At 46.0% G+C, this 18,027-nt stretch overlaps 2 protein-coding genes across 9 annotated transcripts in view; one reads left to right on the forward strand and one right to left on the reverse strand.

Moving 5' to 3' along the window:
• The window catches only part of LOC107394837 (cytochrome c oxidase subunit 6B1), an 86,385-nt gene extending 84,992 nt beyond the window's left edge, over nucleotides 1-1,393 (reverse strand). For 3 of the 4 annotated variants that reach the window (XR_011517356.1, XM_070547572.1, XM_070547570.1), the window contains exon 1: nucleotides 220-1,393. Coding sequence is in view for 3 of the 4 variants with exons in the window: in XM_070547572.1 (XP_070403673.1) it covers nucleotides 220-376 (157 nt within the window). In the remaining variant the exon portion in view is untranslated. Of the gene's footprint in view, nucleotides 1-159 lie in introns of all 4 variants that reach the window. The other variant, XM_070547574.1, reaches the window with a different exon arrangement.
• Nucleotides 1-18,027, forward strand: part of elmo1 (engulfment and cell motility 1 (ced-12 homolog, C. elegans)) — a 122,144-nt gene that overhangs the window by 75,943 nt on the left and 28,174 nt on the right. For all 5 annotated transcript variants that reach the window (XM_054745319.2, XM_015973989.3, XM_054745321.2 and 2 more), the window contains 2 exons: nucleotides 4,030-4,134; nucleotides 4,280-4,388. In XM_054745319.2, coding sequence (XP_054601294.1) covers nucleotides 4,030-4,134; nucleotides 4,280-4,388 — 214 coding nt within the window. The remainder of the gene's footprint in view (nucleotides 1-4,029; nucleotides 4,135-4,279; nucleotides 4,389-18,027) is intronic.

An 18,027-nucleotide genomic window follows, 5' to 3' on the forward strand; every position in this document is an offset into this window, starting at 1 on the left:
ATGGTTTTTGTCTGTTACTGTAAAATTCGCCATTTTTTGTTGACTAGTAGTGTTGTTTAATGTTTAATGCTAACTAGCAAGATGTTTACGCTAGTCAGCCATGTTAGCGTTTGACCAGAAATACAATTATACTCTTGGACTAAATTATTACCAACTCACAATTACTTTCTTTATTTTTTTGCCCATGAGAAGAACTCGCTGAGCTGCTGCCGTCTGTACCTGACACCGTGTCTGCCCCGGCTCTGACTCCTGCTGCTCTCAACCAGCATGTCTGACTGCCTGAGGGGAGGGGCTGTGTCGGAGAGAGGTCCACGGTGTCTTTCAAAATAAAAGCTCGCGAGTCAAATATTCCAAAATCAATCTTTTTCTTCTCCATGTTATTGGGGGGGACAAATGCGCGTTTGTCCAATATTGGAGGGGACTCGTCCCACCCGTCCACCCCAGTTCCAACGCCCTTGGTGCTCGCAGTCAATCCAACCTCTTACAGTGTACACACACACACACACACACACACACACACACACACACACAAGGACTATTTAGAGAGACCAATCAGCCCAACAGTCATGTTTTTGGACCACGGAAAGACGCGGGAATACCTGGAGAGAACCCACACGTGCACAGGGAGAACATGCAAACGCCTTGCAGAAAGACCCCGGCGACGGTGGCACAGGAGTTAAGTGCTCGCCCAGTAATCGGAAGGTTGCAGGTTCGAGCCCCGCTCAGTCTGTCGCTGTCGTTGAGTCCTTGGGCAAGACACTTAACCCACCTTGCCTGTTGGTGGAAGTCAGAAGGGCCGGTGGCGCCAGTGCTCGGCAGCCTCGCCTCCGTCAGTGCGCCCCAGGGCAGCTGTGGCTACATCGTAGCTCATCACCACCAGTGTGTGAATGTGTGTGTGAATGGATGAATGACTGGTTGTGTTGTACAGCGCCTTGGGGGGTTCCAAGACTCTAGGTGGCGCTATATCAAATACAGGCCATTTACCATTTACCCCAGGTTGGGATGTGAACCCAGGACCTTCTTGCTGCAAGGCCACTGCGCCACCGTGCAGCCCCTTTCTGTTTCATTATTAAGTAAAAAACTTCACGTTGTTAAATGTTCATGTTCATATCACGATCTGAGGATAATTTAATAAAATCTTCTACCTGAATGTATTTTTCTGTTTTGAGCAAGGGGGAACTCCAAAAAAAACGTTTTAGGTTTAGTAGGTCAAGTTTACAGTCATGACAACTCTGAGGAGCGGGAATGTGTTTGTAACTTTTCCATTTAGATGTAATGAAAGCTTGAAATTAGGAATAATCAGGGGCGTGTCCTTTTGATTGGCAGGTGGCGCTAGAAGGTTTCCTCCCTGCTTGCTCCAGGGAACATTACACGGCAGCAGCCTGGACACCAATCCAAGGTGCCCTGGTTTGGTGTCCAGGCTGCTGCTGTCGAGGCAGATGGCTCCCTTGATGGCGTGTCTTTCATTACCTGTCCAATCCAAGCTCAGCCTAGTGTTTACTGTGGTCTTTTAATGTGTTATGTTTACGTGTGTGTGTGTGTGTGTGTGTGTGTGTGTGTGTGTGTGTGTGCACCTGGGAATGGTTTGTGGATTGGGGGGTGAAACTGTTGTAATTGTTTTAAGTGTGGGAAAGCGAGGGAATGTGGGTTATGTGGGTCATTTAAATCTGTTAAGCACTTTGTGTTGCTTCCTGTGCATGAAAAGTGCTTTATAAATAAAGTTTGATTTGATCAGATTAAAAGTGTTCGAGCCTTGAAGGCAAATGCAGAGTCACTCACCTGCAGCTTTCTGGGTAAATGCACCCGCCAGCCTCTGTTAGCTTCAGTTAGCTGTGGGTGATGGGTGTCAATCGTCTGCCGCCATAGCTCTCGGCTCCATTTTAGTATTATCTGGGAGTGATGAGGCGCGTGACATGGCAATCCTCAACAATCCGATGGACCCTCCTCTCCAGAACCCCTGAATAGACCTTACCAGGAAGGCTCAGGAGTGTGATACCTCTGTAGTTGGAACACACCCTGCGGTCCCCCTTTTTAAATAAGGGGACCACCGCCCTGGCCTGCCAGTCCAGTGGGACTGCCCCTGATGTCCACGCGAAATTGCAGAGCCGCGTCAGCCAACACAGCCCCACAACATCCAGAGCCTTAAGGAACTCATCCACCCCGGAGCCTTGCCACAGAGGAGCTTTTTAACCACCTCAGTGACCTCAGCACCAGAGATTTGAGAGGCCAACCCAAAGTCCCCAGACTCTGCTTCCTCACTGGAAGACATGTCGGTGGGATTGAGGAGGTCTTCGAAGTATTCTGCCCACCGATCCACAACGTCCTGAGTAGAGGTCAGCAGCACACCGTCCCCCACCCCCCCTTCCCCCGAGGCACCGGATGGTGGACCTGAATCTCCTCGAAGCCATACGGAAGTCTTGCTCCATGGTCTCACCGAACTCCTCCCATGCCCGGGTTTTTGCCTTGGCGACCACCCGAGCTGCGTTACACTTGAACTGCCGGTACCCGTCAGCTGCCTCTGGAGTCCCACAGGCCAAGAAGACCTGATAGGACTCTTTCTTCAGCTTAACAGCATCCCTAACCGCCGGTGTCCAACAGCAGGTTTGGGGGTTGCCACCACAACAGGCACCGACGATCCTGCGACCACAGCTCCGGTCGGCCGCCTCAACAATGGAGGCACGGAACAGGGTCCATTCAGACTCAGTGTCCCCCGCCTCCCCCGGAACATTTCGGAAGTTCTGCCGGAGGTGGGAATTGGACTGCCAGACGTTCCCAGCAGACCCTTGCGATACGTTTGGGTCTGCCTGGTCTGACCGGCATCCTCCCTAACCATCTGAGCCAACTCACCACCAAGTAGTGGTCAGCTGACAGCTCCGCCCCTCTCTTCACCCGAGTGTCCAAGACGTGCGGCCGCAGGTCAGATGAAACGACAACAAAGTCGATCATCGAGCTGCGGCCTAAGGTATCCTGGTGCCAAGAGCACTTATGGACACCTTTATGTCTGAACATGGTGTTCATTATGGACAATCCATGACTGGCACAGAAGTCCAATAACAAAACACCACTCAAATTCAGATCAGGGGGGCCGTTCCTCCCAACCACACCTCTCCAGGTCTCACTGTTGTTGCCCACGTGAGCGTTAAAGTCCCCCAGCAGAACGAGGGAGTCACCGGAAGGAGCGCTTTCCAGCACCCCCTCCAAGGTCTCCAAATAGGGTGGGTAGTCTGAACTGTAGTTTGGTGCATAAGCACAGACCACAGTCAGAACCCGTCCCCCCACACGTAGGCGGAGGGAGGCTACCCTCTCATTCACTGGGGTAAACCCCAACGTACAGGCACCAAGATGGGGGGCAACTAGTATGCCCACCCCTGCTCGGCTCCTCCCAGTGGGAGCAACTCCAGAGTGGTAGAAAGTCCAACCCCTCTCAAGAAAACTGGTGCCAGAGCCAGAGCCATGCGTTGAGGTGAGTCCGACTAGATCTAGTCGGAACCTCTCAACCTCACACACCAACTCAGACTCCTTCCCCACCAGAGAGGTGACATTCCATGTGCCAAGAGCCAGCTTCTGTAGCCGAGGATCAGACCGCCAAGGTCCCAGCCCTCGACTACCACCCGTCACACACTGCACCCAACCCCTTTGGCCCCTCCCACGAGTGGTGAGCCCATGGGAAGGGGGACCCACGCTTCCTCTTCGGGCTGTGCCCGGCCGGGCTCCATGGGTGAAAGCCTGGCCACCAGGCGCTCGCCAACGTGCCCCACCTCCAGAGGGGGGCCCCGGTGACCCACGTCCGGGCGAGGGAACACGGTTTTCATTAATATAATTCATCACAAGAGGTCTTCGGGCTGCTCTTTAAGTGCCTCGTGATTTTTATCTTGAGAGGCGCTATAGAAATGATACTTTCTTCTTCTTCTTCTTCTTCTTCTTCTCTTTGTCTGATCCCTCACCTCACCTATCATATTACTAATTTACATTTATATTCTAACCTTCATTGCCCTGAATAAATCTGACAAACGTGTCTATTTTTCCTAGAATCACGTGAATCCAGCCATGGATTTCACCCAGATTCCTCCAGGAATGTTGGCTCTGGATAACATGCTGTACTTTGCCAAACACCACCAAGATGCTTACATCCGGGTGAGCACTGTTTGTTTTTATGTTATCTGAGGTAAACTGAATCTATTTTAAAGCTAAACCCACATAAACCTGTTACAATCTTTTTTAATTTTACTTTAAAATTGTGTGTGTGTGTGTGTGTGTGTGTGTGCGTGTGTGTGTGTAGATCGTTCTGGAGAACAGCAGCAGAGAGGACAAGCACGAGTGTCCGTTCGGCCGCAGCAGCATTGAGCTGACCAAGATGCTCTGTGAGATTCTGAAAGTGGGCGAGCTGCGTAAGTCCACACACACACACACACACACACACACACACACACACGCACACATGTGCACGCACACACACACACACATCTACGCACACATGTGCACGCACACACATGTATACACTCACTCACTCACTCACTCACTCACTCACTCACTCACTCACACACACACACACATCTACGCACACATGTGCACGCACACACACACATGTATACACACACTCACTCACTCACTCACTCACTCACTCACTCACACACACACACACACACATGTATACACACACACACACACACACACACACACACATGTATACACACACACACTCACTCACTCACTCACTCACACACACACACACTCACTCACTCACACACACACACACTCACTCACTCACTCACTCACTCACTCACTCACTCACTCACTCACACATCTACGCACACATGTGCACGCACACACACACATGTATACACACACACTCACTCACTCACACACACACACACACACACACATGTATACACTCACTCACTCACTCACTCACTCACTCACACACACACACACACACAACGCTGTTATAGAGATGCATCACCCCATCATCCACTCCCTCTCAGCCCCTCTCCTTAGGAAAACATGCCGCTCAAACACGGACACCAAATCCACATCATCTTGTTAAACTTGTTTTGAGTTCCTCTCCAGAAGGACCCTCGCTGCTCTCCGCAGGCCAACCGGTCCTCTCCTCACAGTTTACAGTTTTGGGAACTTGAACTGGATTTATACATTTTCTACCTGAAACTCACGAGATGCTATTTTAAACATTTCAGAGCAATCATAGTGGGAAGTTTAATGTATATGTATAGAATATTTAATGTGTGTGTGTGCGTGTGTGTGCGATTAAAATATTAGTGTTGACACTATAGAGACATTATTCTAAGTTTTTTTTTTCTTGAGACACTTTGCCAACCCGGAATAAAGATGCTTGGATTATATAAATCTGTGAATTCCCGGTTTCATAACCCTAGATTCCCAGCAAAGCATCATGACAACAGCGTTTGCAGCAACACACACGCCAGCAATGAATCGGGAGCACCTGGACATTTCCTGGTAGCCTGGCCACAAAACTGTTCCATTCATCAAATTCCGAGTGGCTCCGTTTTTGTGAGCTCCTGAAGATAAAACCCAACCATTCTTCACAGCTAAACTTAAATCACCACAGACAAAAACAGATTTTAGACATTATCAATAGTGCAGACTAGATAAGAAACTATTTTTTAGCTACCTGGAGAGACTGGGTGTTAGTGTTTACAGTCCAGGGGAGCAGGAGCGGGGCACGGGCACAACTTCTCCATCCAGGCGTTTGCAATAGCTTATAGATCTGAAGAGAAGCTGCAGCTCAGAGAGCAGGATGCATTCGTGAAGCCAAAATCTGCTTTGGGGGTGTTTTTAATGAGGAAATAACATGATCCATAGCTCCAAAAGTTGCATGATACAGTCTCTGTAAAGTCTTGCCCAAATGCTGTCCTGACCTTCTGTCCTCCCAGGCTGAAAATGTCCATTTTGGTCTCTTTAGCGTCTCAGTTTGACCTGATTTGTGTCAAACAGCAGAGGACGTCTCCACAGGGAAACGTTCCTTTACCCTATGATGTTTCTTAGCAGTCGAAGGCTCATGCAGACGAAGTGAATCCCACCAGGGGCATCAGGAAAGACCTTTTGTTTCTATGCCAAGCGCTTTTAATTGAAGACATTTAATCAGGGAAATGGAATTTCAGTGGTTTTATTTTCTGTATTAAGCTGCTGAAGCTGAAGTTTGTCTCTCAGGATCTGATGCCGCCGCTGAAACGAAGCGGTGACCTTGCCTTGTTGTGGCTGAACGTCGTCCTCTTTGCCGCGTCTGCTCGCCCCAGAGAGTGAATCTATCATTAATATTTAAGGTGCAGTTGAGTGTGTTTATGTGTGTGTTTATAACATATGCTCAGAGATAAAAACAGGTAAGGTGAGCCCGTAACCTCTGAAGAACACCAGATGCTAAACTCTGCTGGAGTCATGCATGAGTGCTAAATTAAAAAGGACTCAAGAGGAATATTTGTAAGAACTCATCAAATGCATGAGTACAAAATAATAAAAGATGTTTTTTTGCTCTCTAAGTCCTTGTCTCCAGCTCTGATGGAGCTGGTTTTATCCATTTTACAAGAGTTCTGATGGGCTTTTGCTTTTTCTCGTGCAGATATTAGAGTGGATTTTCATTAGTCTCCACCAACATGCTTTTACACTCCAAAATAATTAATATTTTAATATATCTTATAAATAGGAACACCGTTGAAGCCTCGGTGCAGTAAAAGCCTGTAAAATCCACTTTGTGAGGAAAATGGCTAGCGGTGATGGAGCAGGTGGAGCTGGGAAATTGGTGCAGATTTGGTGCAATTTACCAAAGTATTTAGAGAAAAAGGCCTGACAATGTTTTTATTTACATTAAGAAAGTGGAAAAAAAAAGCCTGAGAAGTCATTTTGCTACTTTGAGACAATAAAAAAAAATTCATGGTTTTCTGAGAGCTTAATGGCTTTTTACACGTCGAACTAAACAATCATCCTTTCTTTATAAATAATTAGCATCCAGATTTTGGTTTCTCCTGCAAACAATTCCTCTCCAGATGTTTCCGACGCGATGCGTTTTCATAATTGAATTAACTCTCGGAGCTCTGAGGTTCTAAATAATTCATAACCCTCTGCAGGTGTCGCTCTTGCCATCCTTCCTCTTTTAAATGATTCCTTTTCCTCCTCTCTCACTCCTAAAAGATTAATTGTCCCACCGCGTTCCTGCTGCAGCTTAATGGAATCGGCGACTCGCCGGGCCATGTCGTCTCCGCCGCCCGTGTTTAAGACGGCCTATGGAATATTTATGAAGTTATTTTGAAAGGGTCGGGCAGGATGAGTAATGGCCTCGCTCTGTGATTCACGGTGAAACAGGAGGGCGGGGTTGTGAGGCACAGCAGGTCTAGGCGCGCTCACACACACACACACACACACACACCAGACGCAGCTAAAACCCAGCTGACCCTGTTAGACGGATGACATGAACACACACACAGTCACGCGTGTCACATGTTATTATTTTAGACGAGGTCAGAGGAATACATGGATGTGAGCTACACAATGGGTCGTTTACATCTTACTTATGAACCATAAAATGTGAGATTCCATAGAAATATGAAATATCAATCTGATGGATTTTGACTATTTTAACCAGAAGATCGGAACTTTTTATTGCAGGGATTAAGCGACACTTCGTATTAACTCCAAGGAAAGAGAGAGAGTCAGGTTTAAAATAGTTAAGAAATTTATTTCTACACAATTTAAACAAGACTAACTTTAACACTCTGTGTACTGATGGACTAAAGTGGAGTGAGATGTGATGAATGATGGTGTGTGTGTGTGTGTGGAATGTTATCAGAACCTTAGGATCCAGAGAAGCATTTAGTTCTGAGTGGGAGTGAATGTTTCGCTCTAAACTTTAGTCGGAGGTTTATAACACACATGAAATGCCATCTGTCGGTCTACGTACCCCAGGGGAAGCCTCCGATTAGATCCAGAATGTCGAGGTCCTCGTGGACCCTCCTTGGAACCGAAGCCGGTAGAAAAGCAGCGGTGCCGACCAAACTAGTCTTGGAATGCTTCCAGGTCACAACAGGTTCATTGGCAACTCTGAAGTGGTCGTGAGGTTCAGATTTTATTCTGAAGGAACCGTTGCAGTCATGTGTAACTTGCAATAGATTTTATCCAGCTTGTCGAGGTTCTTTTGGCTGAAGAGGAAGTCCGGATGGCCGGTCCGAGACTCCTCTAGAACGCTTCAACTAACCCCGGGTTTCCACGGGAGCCGTCAGCAGCACGTTACTGCAGCAGCACGTCTTGCTTGCGTAAGCTGCTGCTTGGCCCCTCCCACGAGACGCGAAGCAGCAGCGGAGCAGCTGTCACCGACCGAGCACGAAGTCACACGAGTGACTTCGTCAGTAAACACAACAACAAGCAGGAGAAAACTACAACATGGTTTGTGTTTTATGTTCTGTCCGTTTTATAATCACCAATACGGACCTGAAAAACAAAGGAGACCGCTAGCTACGTGATAACTTCTCACGGGGCCACACAGTTTTTTAAAAGTAAAGCAACCGGAAGGCAGTACGTTCTTTATTCTGAAAATCTCGGGAGCTTCTCTCCATTTCCGCGTCCGATTTCCTGTCTTTCCTTCCCCAAAAATGTCGAACTTTACCCGTTTCAGAGGCGTCGCGCATAGAAAATAGAACCGGCGCGTAAAGGCCGCGACATGCTGCACCTGAGACGCGGCCGACTCGCGCTGCTGACGGCTCCGGTGGAAAAGGTTCTGTTGACCACAGCGGTTCCTATCAGCAGCTATGACGTGCTGCTGCAGTAACGCGCTGCTGACGGCTCCCGTGGAAAGCCGGGGTCAAGAAAAGGTGGTGTGGGATAGTTTTTAGGATTGTCATATTTTGGTTTACTGGCGAATCAGAATTTGACGTGCAAAAGAGGGTTCATACAAACACCACAGATAACCCCACCCAGCCCCAGAAACGAAAGTTCTGATTGGATCAGACAAAAGGAAATGTGTCGTGTGACTTAAGCATTACGTGTCCTTAGTGTCTAGTGCAAATGTCCAGGATTATAATAACTTGTAAAATACTACTGATCACAGGATTATAATATCAAGTAATAATATCGTCATTTCACAGATTTGATTGAACATTAGGCTCACATTATTATTGGTAATTAACAAAGTTTTTGCTTATGTATTTATCAAGAGAGTTCACCGTCTTCGCTTGGTAACAAAGGTGAAGCAGTTCAGATGAGCAGAGTGCATGAAAGACCTTGGCCACTATCTCTTGTAGATTAGCCTGTCAGAGACTTTATGTCTGCTTGAGCAGACTCTGCAGATCATGACCTTTAGGTCAAAAACAGGACATTCATGACGCTACACCTGGAAGAACCAGAAACCCGCATCGCCAGAGGAAACGAGATGGCGCTAAACACCAGTCGTTGTTTTCTAGGTCCAAACATCTTTGGTTGTCTAAGACTTCAGATGGTGATTTTCTTTTTGGGACTCTGGTAGTTTTAGAGCTGAAGAGGTAGCAGCCAGCTGTTTCTCCACTGATCCTGTTGAGCGGAGAACGTCTCGCACCGGTGGTGTTCTGCTGCTAAATGCGTGAGTGTGTGATGAGTGGAGGACCCAGGGAGGTGAGACGGATAACCTGATGGTCCAGTGGTCGCTTTCTGTCCGAGTCGCGTTATTGGCAGAGGTTTTTAGACTAATTCGAGAGAACTGCTTTATGTTTTCAGCTTTTTCATCTTCACAATAAATTTACAGCTATACTATGCTAGAAGGTTAACAGACATGAGAAAAACATTTAAATGTAATTTGTTTTCCAAATTTGCTATTGCATATTTAAAGGTATGGCGGAGGATGTTTCTGAATTTCAGGAAAGAACCGCCCTCTCCAATTTTAGAAAAAAAAATGCACGAGAGAGAGAACGCCCGGTTATCCTCGCGCTCGCCGTAGCTGCCGGCCTTGCAGCGTTTCTTCTAGCAGCAATCTGAAATGAGTTTCTCAGAAGAGCATGCTGAACTTGAGCTTACCTGTCGAGCAGAAAACCGGCGACAGAGGCATTTGTGGGGACCCCGACCTTCACTTTTCGCAGGCGCAGGAACTGAAACCCGCCCAGCAACAAGCACGTACGATGACGGCCTTGCATGAGTGGTGCACCTGAACGATTGCAGGTTATGCGGACCATTGGTTCCAATGATCCAACCGAAAGACAAAGGTCCTCTGCTATACTTTAATTCACATTAGAATGATAGATGTTTGAATGTTCCTTGTTTACAAGCTGTGAGCCTGCAGGGTGGACGTTGCAGCGCCGGCACTTATAATTTGACACTGGCTGGGAAAACATTGCAGCCACAGCTTTTTTATTTTACTCTATAATATCAGGTGAAGCAGGCTAGAGGCTAACATTGAGCTAACAATACGCTAACGGTGAATTAGAAGCAAATAATCGGTTCTAAAAATATCTCAAGCTTCTTATTTAATAACCAACGACTGGATATTACAGTGAAATGTGTGTATTGATGTGAGTCATCGCCAGTCGTGGTGTTTTACTTCCTTTAATGAGTCATTCACAACTATAACAGCAAAATGGCTGGAGACATACTACTGTAAAAAGTGTAGCAAGTGCTCCCTACCTTAAAACGCCGGATTGCTCACGCCAGATATAGTAATGTACTTATCTGTTGTGTATGAGTCGTCTTTACTTGTCATCTAGAATCTTCTGTTTCTGATCCGTAACTGGCAACATACATGAAACTCACGGAACGGGAGTGAGAAAGATAGGCTGCAGTAACCAGATTGGCACTCTTACATATTACATCTTTAAAGGGACTTTACGGACTTTTGAAATTTTATGCTCGTGATTGCCCCCTCAGGCCAAAAGCGTAACGGTGGCTTCAATAGCAGGCTCGTGCACAAGGCACGCAATGTGCCTCGGTCTCTGCAGCTGCACTTTCTCGTTGGCCGGCCGAACGTGGTGTGTGTGTGTGTGTGTGTGTGTGTGTGTGTGTGCGGCCCAGAGGACAGGAGAACACGCAGCTAATTAATTAAATAATTTGGTTCTGTACCTTTCTCTTCAGCACAGCCGACAAAGGTTTATGATGGGTCAGTCCTCCTGCATGCTCAGATCATTCCCTTCCCTTGCTTGAAAAATTGTTCCAAAATGAAAGTTGAACCCACATCTTTTTTATCTGTGAATTCAATGCCGTTCGGCGGGTCTCAAATAAAAGTGTGGGCGTCTTACTGTAAAAAATATACCATTAATGTAAAAAAGAAACTCCAAATGACAAGTTATGTTCACTCTTGGAATTGAACCCAGGTCTTCTGCATGAGAGTCAGACATCTTACTAGGACAGCTAAAGCACCAGTGATGTTCATGGTATCTGCAACATTTATATCCTTGATGACAGCTGAAACGACGTTCAAAGAACGGTTCGGAGCTAAAACGGCTATTTTGTTGCTAATTTGCAGGAAATATCTAGAAGAAAGTTCTACAGAAAGTAGCTAAGGGTCCTCAGAAATGTAGCTAGCTTTGTCACTAGGCGTTAGGAACAGCGACAAAGTGGCACTGCCTCTCTCTCTGCTGCTAAAGCTACGGATAGCAAATGCTACGGGCGATGCCTGAGCGTGAACGCGCATGAAGCAGCCTGCTCGACCCGAGCATCTCTCTTTTTCTGTGATTTTACAGAAAAACAGGCAATCACAGTAAAAATGCCAGGGCTCATTCTACAGGACCAGGGCATTGCAGGAGAATGTATGAAGAAGACATTTATTATTTCTATACATGCTTTGGCTGTCAACCCTCCTTATTGTCCCTTTAAATGGACTGAAAGGTCCTTCAACCATTAACTCAGGTGTGTCAGAGCAGAAAAGTCACCTGTAGCTCAGTTCCTCTGGACTGAATCAGTTCAGTTTGTTTTCCTCTGATTTGGTTTCTGCAAACCAAACACGAGTCACAACGAACCAGGTGAGAATCTGAAAACCGGACAGATTCTTTTGGGGCGGGTCTACCAGAAGGTTATGCGTTCTGATTCTGAGCTACTCTTCAGCATTTTTATGAATCTTGGTTCTTTTTCTACCAGCTAGGAGCTACTCCTGATGTCTGTGTGCCCTCCTGCATCCCAGAATGCATCACAAACCTGGCTACGGGAAGGCGTTTGGCTCGAACCATGAGCGGTCGTTGTCTCGGATCACTCTATAAACGGGTCTCAGTGCAGTTCTTTTCTTCTGTTCCTTTGAGTCCAAACCTATCAGGCAACTCGGAACCATCCGAACAGGAATCTGAGTACTGAGCTTCCAGCGGAGGTTGGATAATAACCTCGGAAAGTGTGAAGTAGAATCTCTGTTTGGGCCGATCTGCTTTCAGAGCACACAACAAACACACCGAGCTGGCTATCGGCTCGGTCTAAATGACATTTCAGGTCACGCACACGCCTGTGCATGGAGACCGGTAGGGAAATATCAGCCTGAAATGCCACGAACAATAAGTTAGATGTGCTTTAAATAGCCAAATAACCCGTTATCCTGCACATCTGATCAGGATTTTGTCTGCTTCTGAATGTATTAATCTATATATTATTAGTATAGAAAACCCCCAGATTGTCCTGCAGAGGAATAATTTAGGAGACCAAATGAAGGTATGAAGAATCAGAACTTGTTGATGATCTGTCAGAGCAGAGAGGACCCAGCATCGCCTGCACGGTTCATTCGATCAGATTAAAGTAACACGAAGCAGTTTTTGAAGCTAGAGCTGTAACAGTGATCTCAGTGATTGTTGGGTTAGAAACTTGACCTGTTTCATATCTGACACCACTCTGCAGCCCTGTGGAGGTCCTACAGGGGGAGCTCTTTACCTGCTTTACGAGCAGTTATGCTAGCGGTTAGCGGTTTTAGATTGTCAGTTGTCAATAAAAAGCACACGAAGAAGAAGTTTGCTTTTTTTGTTTGCTGAGCCTGGAAGTAAAAGTAAGAGTAATGTCTTTGGAAACGGAGCAAAGGGTTACAACCAGAGTGAACATCGGCGCGGCCTACGCTAGTTTAAGGGAGCTAAAGGAGGCTGCAAAATCACGGACTGATGGTGACCTTGCTTTGTTACTACTGGACATGTAAGTGATAACATTTTTTGTCCAAGAGTGTGGATCTTTTAACTTCATGGTTCATTTTAGTATTAGTTGGCTCATGTTAGTGTTAGCTCGTTGTTAGCGCTAGCTACAGCAGGCTGCAGCAGAAAAAAAGAGTTGTTCTTTAGCTTGCTAAAGTTTTGGCTAGTTACTATAGCCATCCTCAGAGCAGTGCCGATGTTGGGGCGTCACTTCCTTCTCCGTTTATCACAGAACCATGAACAGAGACGATGGAGTCCACACGCTGGATCACGCATGGGACTGCGTCATCGGCGAGGAGGGCGCGGGCGGGGGGGGGGGGGGGGGGGCTGGTGCCCATCTCCAGTAGTTTATGTTTTCAGCCTAAAATGTTTGTGAAATCCTCTTGAGACCCGGACCTCATGGGCATAAGAACCACTAATTATATAACCAAAGTTAAAAAGTTTATATTTTTCAGAAAATAACCACAAATAAATATTTAGAGATTGGTTGATTTTAAATGACCACACGGTCCTGCCGGTGCGTTTGGGCCGACTTTAGACAGGTTGTGTGTTTGTATGCATGAGAGTGAGTCACAGATTTCCACTGGAATGAGATTTAATATGCTGAGGCGCCACATCTGATATATTAAATAGCTGCAACCTGCAGACCCACAGAACTCCCAGCTACACGCCAGTCACCAAAGATTGATCGTATCTGAGGAAAGCAGGAAGCAGATGCAGTAGAATTTGTTTATGGTCGTGCCAGTCTGCTGAGCTGATGTATTCCCAACATGCACAAAGTCTAATTTCACTTTCTCTCCATCTGCCACTGTGTTTTTCCTTGTTCCTGAGCCGTTCTCTCGTGCTTCTTGGCCACGTGAGGGATCCTGCAGGCTAATTTTGCTTAATTATGTAATTAGAAACCACAAAGGTAATGAGGATCTGACTTGTTTTTATTTTTATCCGATTTATCTTTGTTCCAAGTTTCTTTGGGAATCTTTAAAAAAAATCCTAATTCTTTGGCTCTCTCTTTGTTCAGCTCCTGCTCCTCCTCTTGATGATTTTGCTTAAATGAGACCATGATCCGGGCGCTGACCTCCTTCTGCCTCGTTTCATTATTATCTCGGTGGAGGAGATGCTCGGATTAGACGCACAAGAGCAACACATCAGGGGTCTGGGAGATAAAAGGCTTCTTAGCTTCTTGTTTGAGGACTCTTCCCGTGAAGCTGCATGTCGGCTCCGATTCCAGTCCTCGTTGTTCTGATGCTTTTGAGTTCCAATGCTTCTGTTTTCATGTTTTAATCGATGAAGTGAACTTTATAACAAATCCAAAGAGTTCAAAAGAAGGCAACTGAACTTCTTTGGTTTCTTGACGATGTTTTGCTTCTCGTCCGAGGAGCTTTGTCAATTCTGACTGAATACGGAGAGTGAAGCTTGTAGATGTCTGTTAACAAACTGAAACTACCTACGAGTATCCCTCCTCCTTACCCACCGAGGAGTCATTGATGTCGTTGGGTACAGTGAGTGCACCTGAAGGGCAGGGGCCACATTTTTGTAGATGGCAAAGTGCACATTCTGGACGGATATGGTTTGAGAGAGGAGTAAAGGAAGCGATCTATGTCAAACGGAAAAAATCCTACCTTAAATAGAGGAGGCCTCAGGGTTCACCAGGGTTCAGTCAAGGTCATACCCTCCTGCATTTAATCAAAACAATTACACCAACACAATAAGACCTAATGACATAAACAACTCATCAGGGGTAGGGGGGCAGGGTATTCATAGGTAGTTTCAGCTCGTTAAGCAGCTACAGTTAAAAGCGCAACCGTCTTTCATCTTAAAGATTCACCTTAAAGAAACCAAACCAAAGAAGTCCAGTTGCCTTCATGTGAACCCTTTGAATTCCCATGACCTGGATGACTCAGGCCCTGTCCACACGTAGCCGGGGATCTGCCAAAACGCAGATGTTTTTCTACGTTTTGGCCTGTCATCCACATGAAAACGGAGTTTTTTCATATGAAAACGGATCTTTTTAAAAACTCCAGATGTGCGTTTTCTCCGTTTTGGGTGTCTGCGTGTGGACAGACAAAACCGGAGTTTTGAGGTCCGCAACGTCACTTTCCGCGACAAAAAAATGCTGACATCACGTGTGCGACCTGTGTTTACACTAGCCGACAGCATGGATGCCCTCAGAGCTGCGCTCGCTTTATCAATTGTCCAAGCGCTTTCTGCTTGTTTGTTTTTGCAAGCGGAATTACTGCTGCTTGCGGAAGACCACAGACGAAGGACGAGGTTAAGAACGGGGGAAGTACTGCCGCCTACAGGTCTGGCATGTCCTTAACAACGTATTTATCCGGGTAGGTGTGGACAGAGTTTTGTTTTTAAACGAGGTGGTGTGGATGCAAGTTTCTGAGGGGCGGATGTTTTTTTTTTTTTAAACCAGCTACGTGTAGACAAGGCCTAAGAGCCTTTGCAGGTTTCCTGTTTTTTTCACTATTAAAAAAGCCTCTTTTTTTGTGGACCTTTTTGCTAAACCGCATCAGTTACCCGCATGGACGATGCAGCAAAACATCATTTCGCTTCAAAAACACTTTATTTGAACCAAGATGAACCCAATTCTGCCCTCCGTGTTGTTTTTTTTTAGCTTGAGAGTCAGAGTCAGGCTGCCAAGTCATCGTGCTCACTCTGGTAGGCATTCAGTGTACCTGCTGCCCTGGCATCCTGCTTCTACCCACAAGCGGTGACAAGGGCAGAAAAATGCTGCTGACGAGACACACACACACACACACACACACACACACACACACACACACACACACACACACACACACACATGCATTAATACACAGAGGACTGTGGCAGATGTCACAGCAACATTCAGCTCCACATTTCATCCTTTTCCCCACTTGTGCAGAAACACACGCTTACTCACCGCTGGATATTTCTGGTTTGGTCACTGAATTAATAATTAGCTGAATGATTAGTTTACGTCACTGAGCTCTCAGAACCCCGACGCTGAATATGTAAGGTGCCGCACGTTGATGCACTCAGGGTGGCGTCTCTTTGAGCAAAGGGCCCTCTGAGGTTCAAGAGTCAGGCAGAGGAAAGTGTTTTGTGATGTGGCGTCATCGGGGCTGTGCTGTTGATCGTCTCTTTGCTGAGTCAGTCTGCAGACAGAAACGCGGAGATCCATTCTGGAGACGAAAAACAGTAAAAGCAACCAATGCACAGAGGAAAGTGTGAGATTTGGTCTGTGGGAGGAAACTAGAATACCAGGACTTTCCGCACTTACAAAGATTCAAACCTTCAACCTTCTTGCTTTGAGGCAACAGAGCTACCATCTGTACCAACATGCAACCCTGACGAAATTCCTCCTTTTCTCAGCATCAGTTTAAAACTTCCTCTCGCTGAAGTCTGTTCTTTCATTCAAATAACATTTTTATCACGTTTGACAATAAAGCCAAATTATTTAGGTGTTGTAACAAGAATCATGAGTTTTCCCCCTGATGCTGCATAAATTAGCTGTTAATATCCCAGAAAACATGTTAAATGCATCGTTTAACTAACAGCATCGGTGAGGTTTGCTGGGTATCATTCTGCATACATTTATTATTTGTTTAGTGTAAATAAAGTATGATGGAGGATCGCCTAAACCGCTCACCATAGCGATCAGTTGCAGGCTCTATGAAGCCCTGAATGGGAACATCTGGCTGAGCAGCTGGACGACACGGCGGCAGACAAAGAGAATTTATTAGTTTATTAACGTTCCTTCCACGCGGTTTGCTGCTGACCCAAATGCTTTCCCGCAGAAAGAATCAGAAGTTGTGACTCTGAGTTGCAGATCATGTTTGCAGACTCAAAGCTAAATGCTCCTTCTTCCTGCCTCAGCTGTTTAAGGAGAAGTGGTCGCCATATGTAGCTTGTTTTCTCATCCACTGAATTATTTATTGGTGCAGATGCAAAAAACGAAAGAGAAGAAGATGATTGTGGGAGAGGGACACACCTGATGGAATAATCTCTCTGATTCTCTGTATGTGTGCAGATTATTAAAGTGGCCCAAGAATTTAAAACCACATTTACATTTATTTCTCTGACCTGCTGCCATGTGAATCGGTAATGTTTTAACTGCAAAGAAGAAAGATTCATTCTGAGAAAAGCTTGTTTAACATGTCAAAAGCTTCAGCTTGCAGGTCCCAACCCTTCAACTTCAGCAATAAACATTAGTAGCAGCAATGCTAACTGCAGAACAATGCTAACCCAAGCTACTGCTAATGCCAGCCTGGGGAACTGCTAATGCTAGCTCAAGCTAGCGCTATCCCAAGCTACTGCTAATGCAGTGGCGGCTCCAGAAATGTTTTTCTGCAGGTGCTATGAAGGAGCTAGTCTTTTTATTGAGGGTGCTATGAAGGAAGTGGTCATGCGTACCTATTGTTCTCTAAAACGCCTTCAACACTAGCAGATACACATGCGTGCACAACACCTCAACAACATCTGAAACAATCATTAATATACATCATAAACATATGAACAATCTCTGACTTTTCCATGAAATCATAGTGTTGCAAGGTTAGCTAACGTTAGTGTTAGCATTTCAAACCCTCGACTGCTGCGGCGGTTGAGGGTTGACTCTCTTCATCCAGATCCGTAGGTTTTTGTGGCTCTGACATCACTTCCAAACATTCATTTGTTTCTGACTGAACTTGTGGAAATGTGGGCAACAAAAACCGATCCATTTCACCACTAGCTCTACCTTTCACTCGTTCACAGGTAGAAAATGAGGTCAAAGGTTAACATCAATTTCCTGTTTTGGTTTAAGTTTTTACTATCTATATGATAATTTACTGATTATTTTGTTTTGTATGTTAAATATTATCACATCCACACGTTAAATTTAAATTGTCTCTCTCGTCTCGTCTTCCTCCGCTTATCCGGGTCCGGGTCGCGGGGGCAGCATCCCAACTAGGGAGCTCCAGGC

The sequence above is a fragment of the Nothobranchius furzeri genome, chromosome 19 (assembly GCF_043380555.1).
Source record: "Nothobranchius furzeri strain GRZ-AD chromosome 19, NfurGRZ-RIMD1, whole genome shotgun sequence".
NCBI lineage: Eukaryota > Metazoa > Chordata > Actinopteri > Cyprinodontiformes > Nothobranchiidae > Nothobranchius > Nothobranchius furzeri.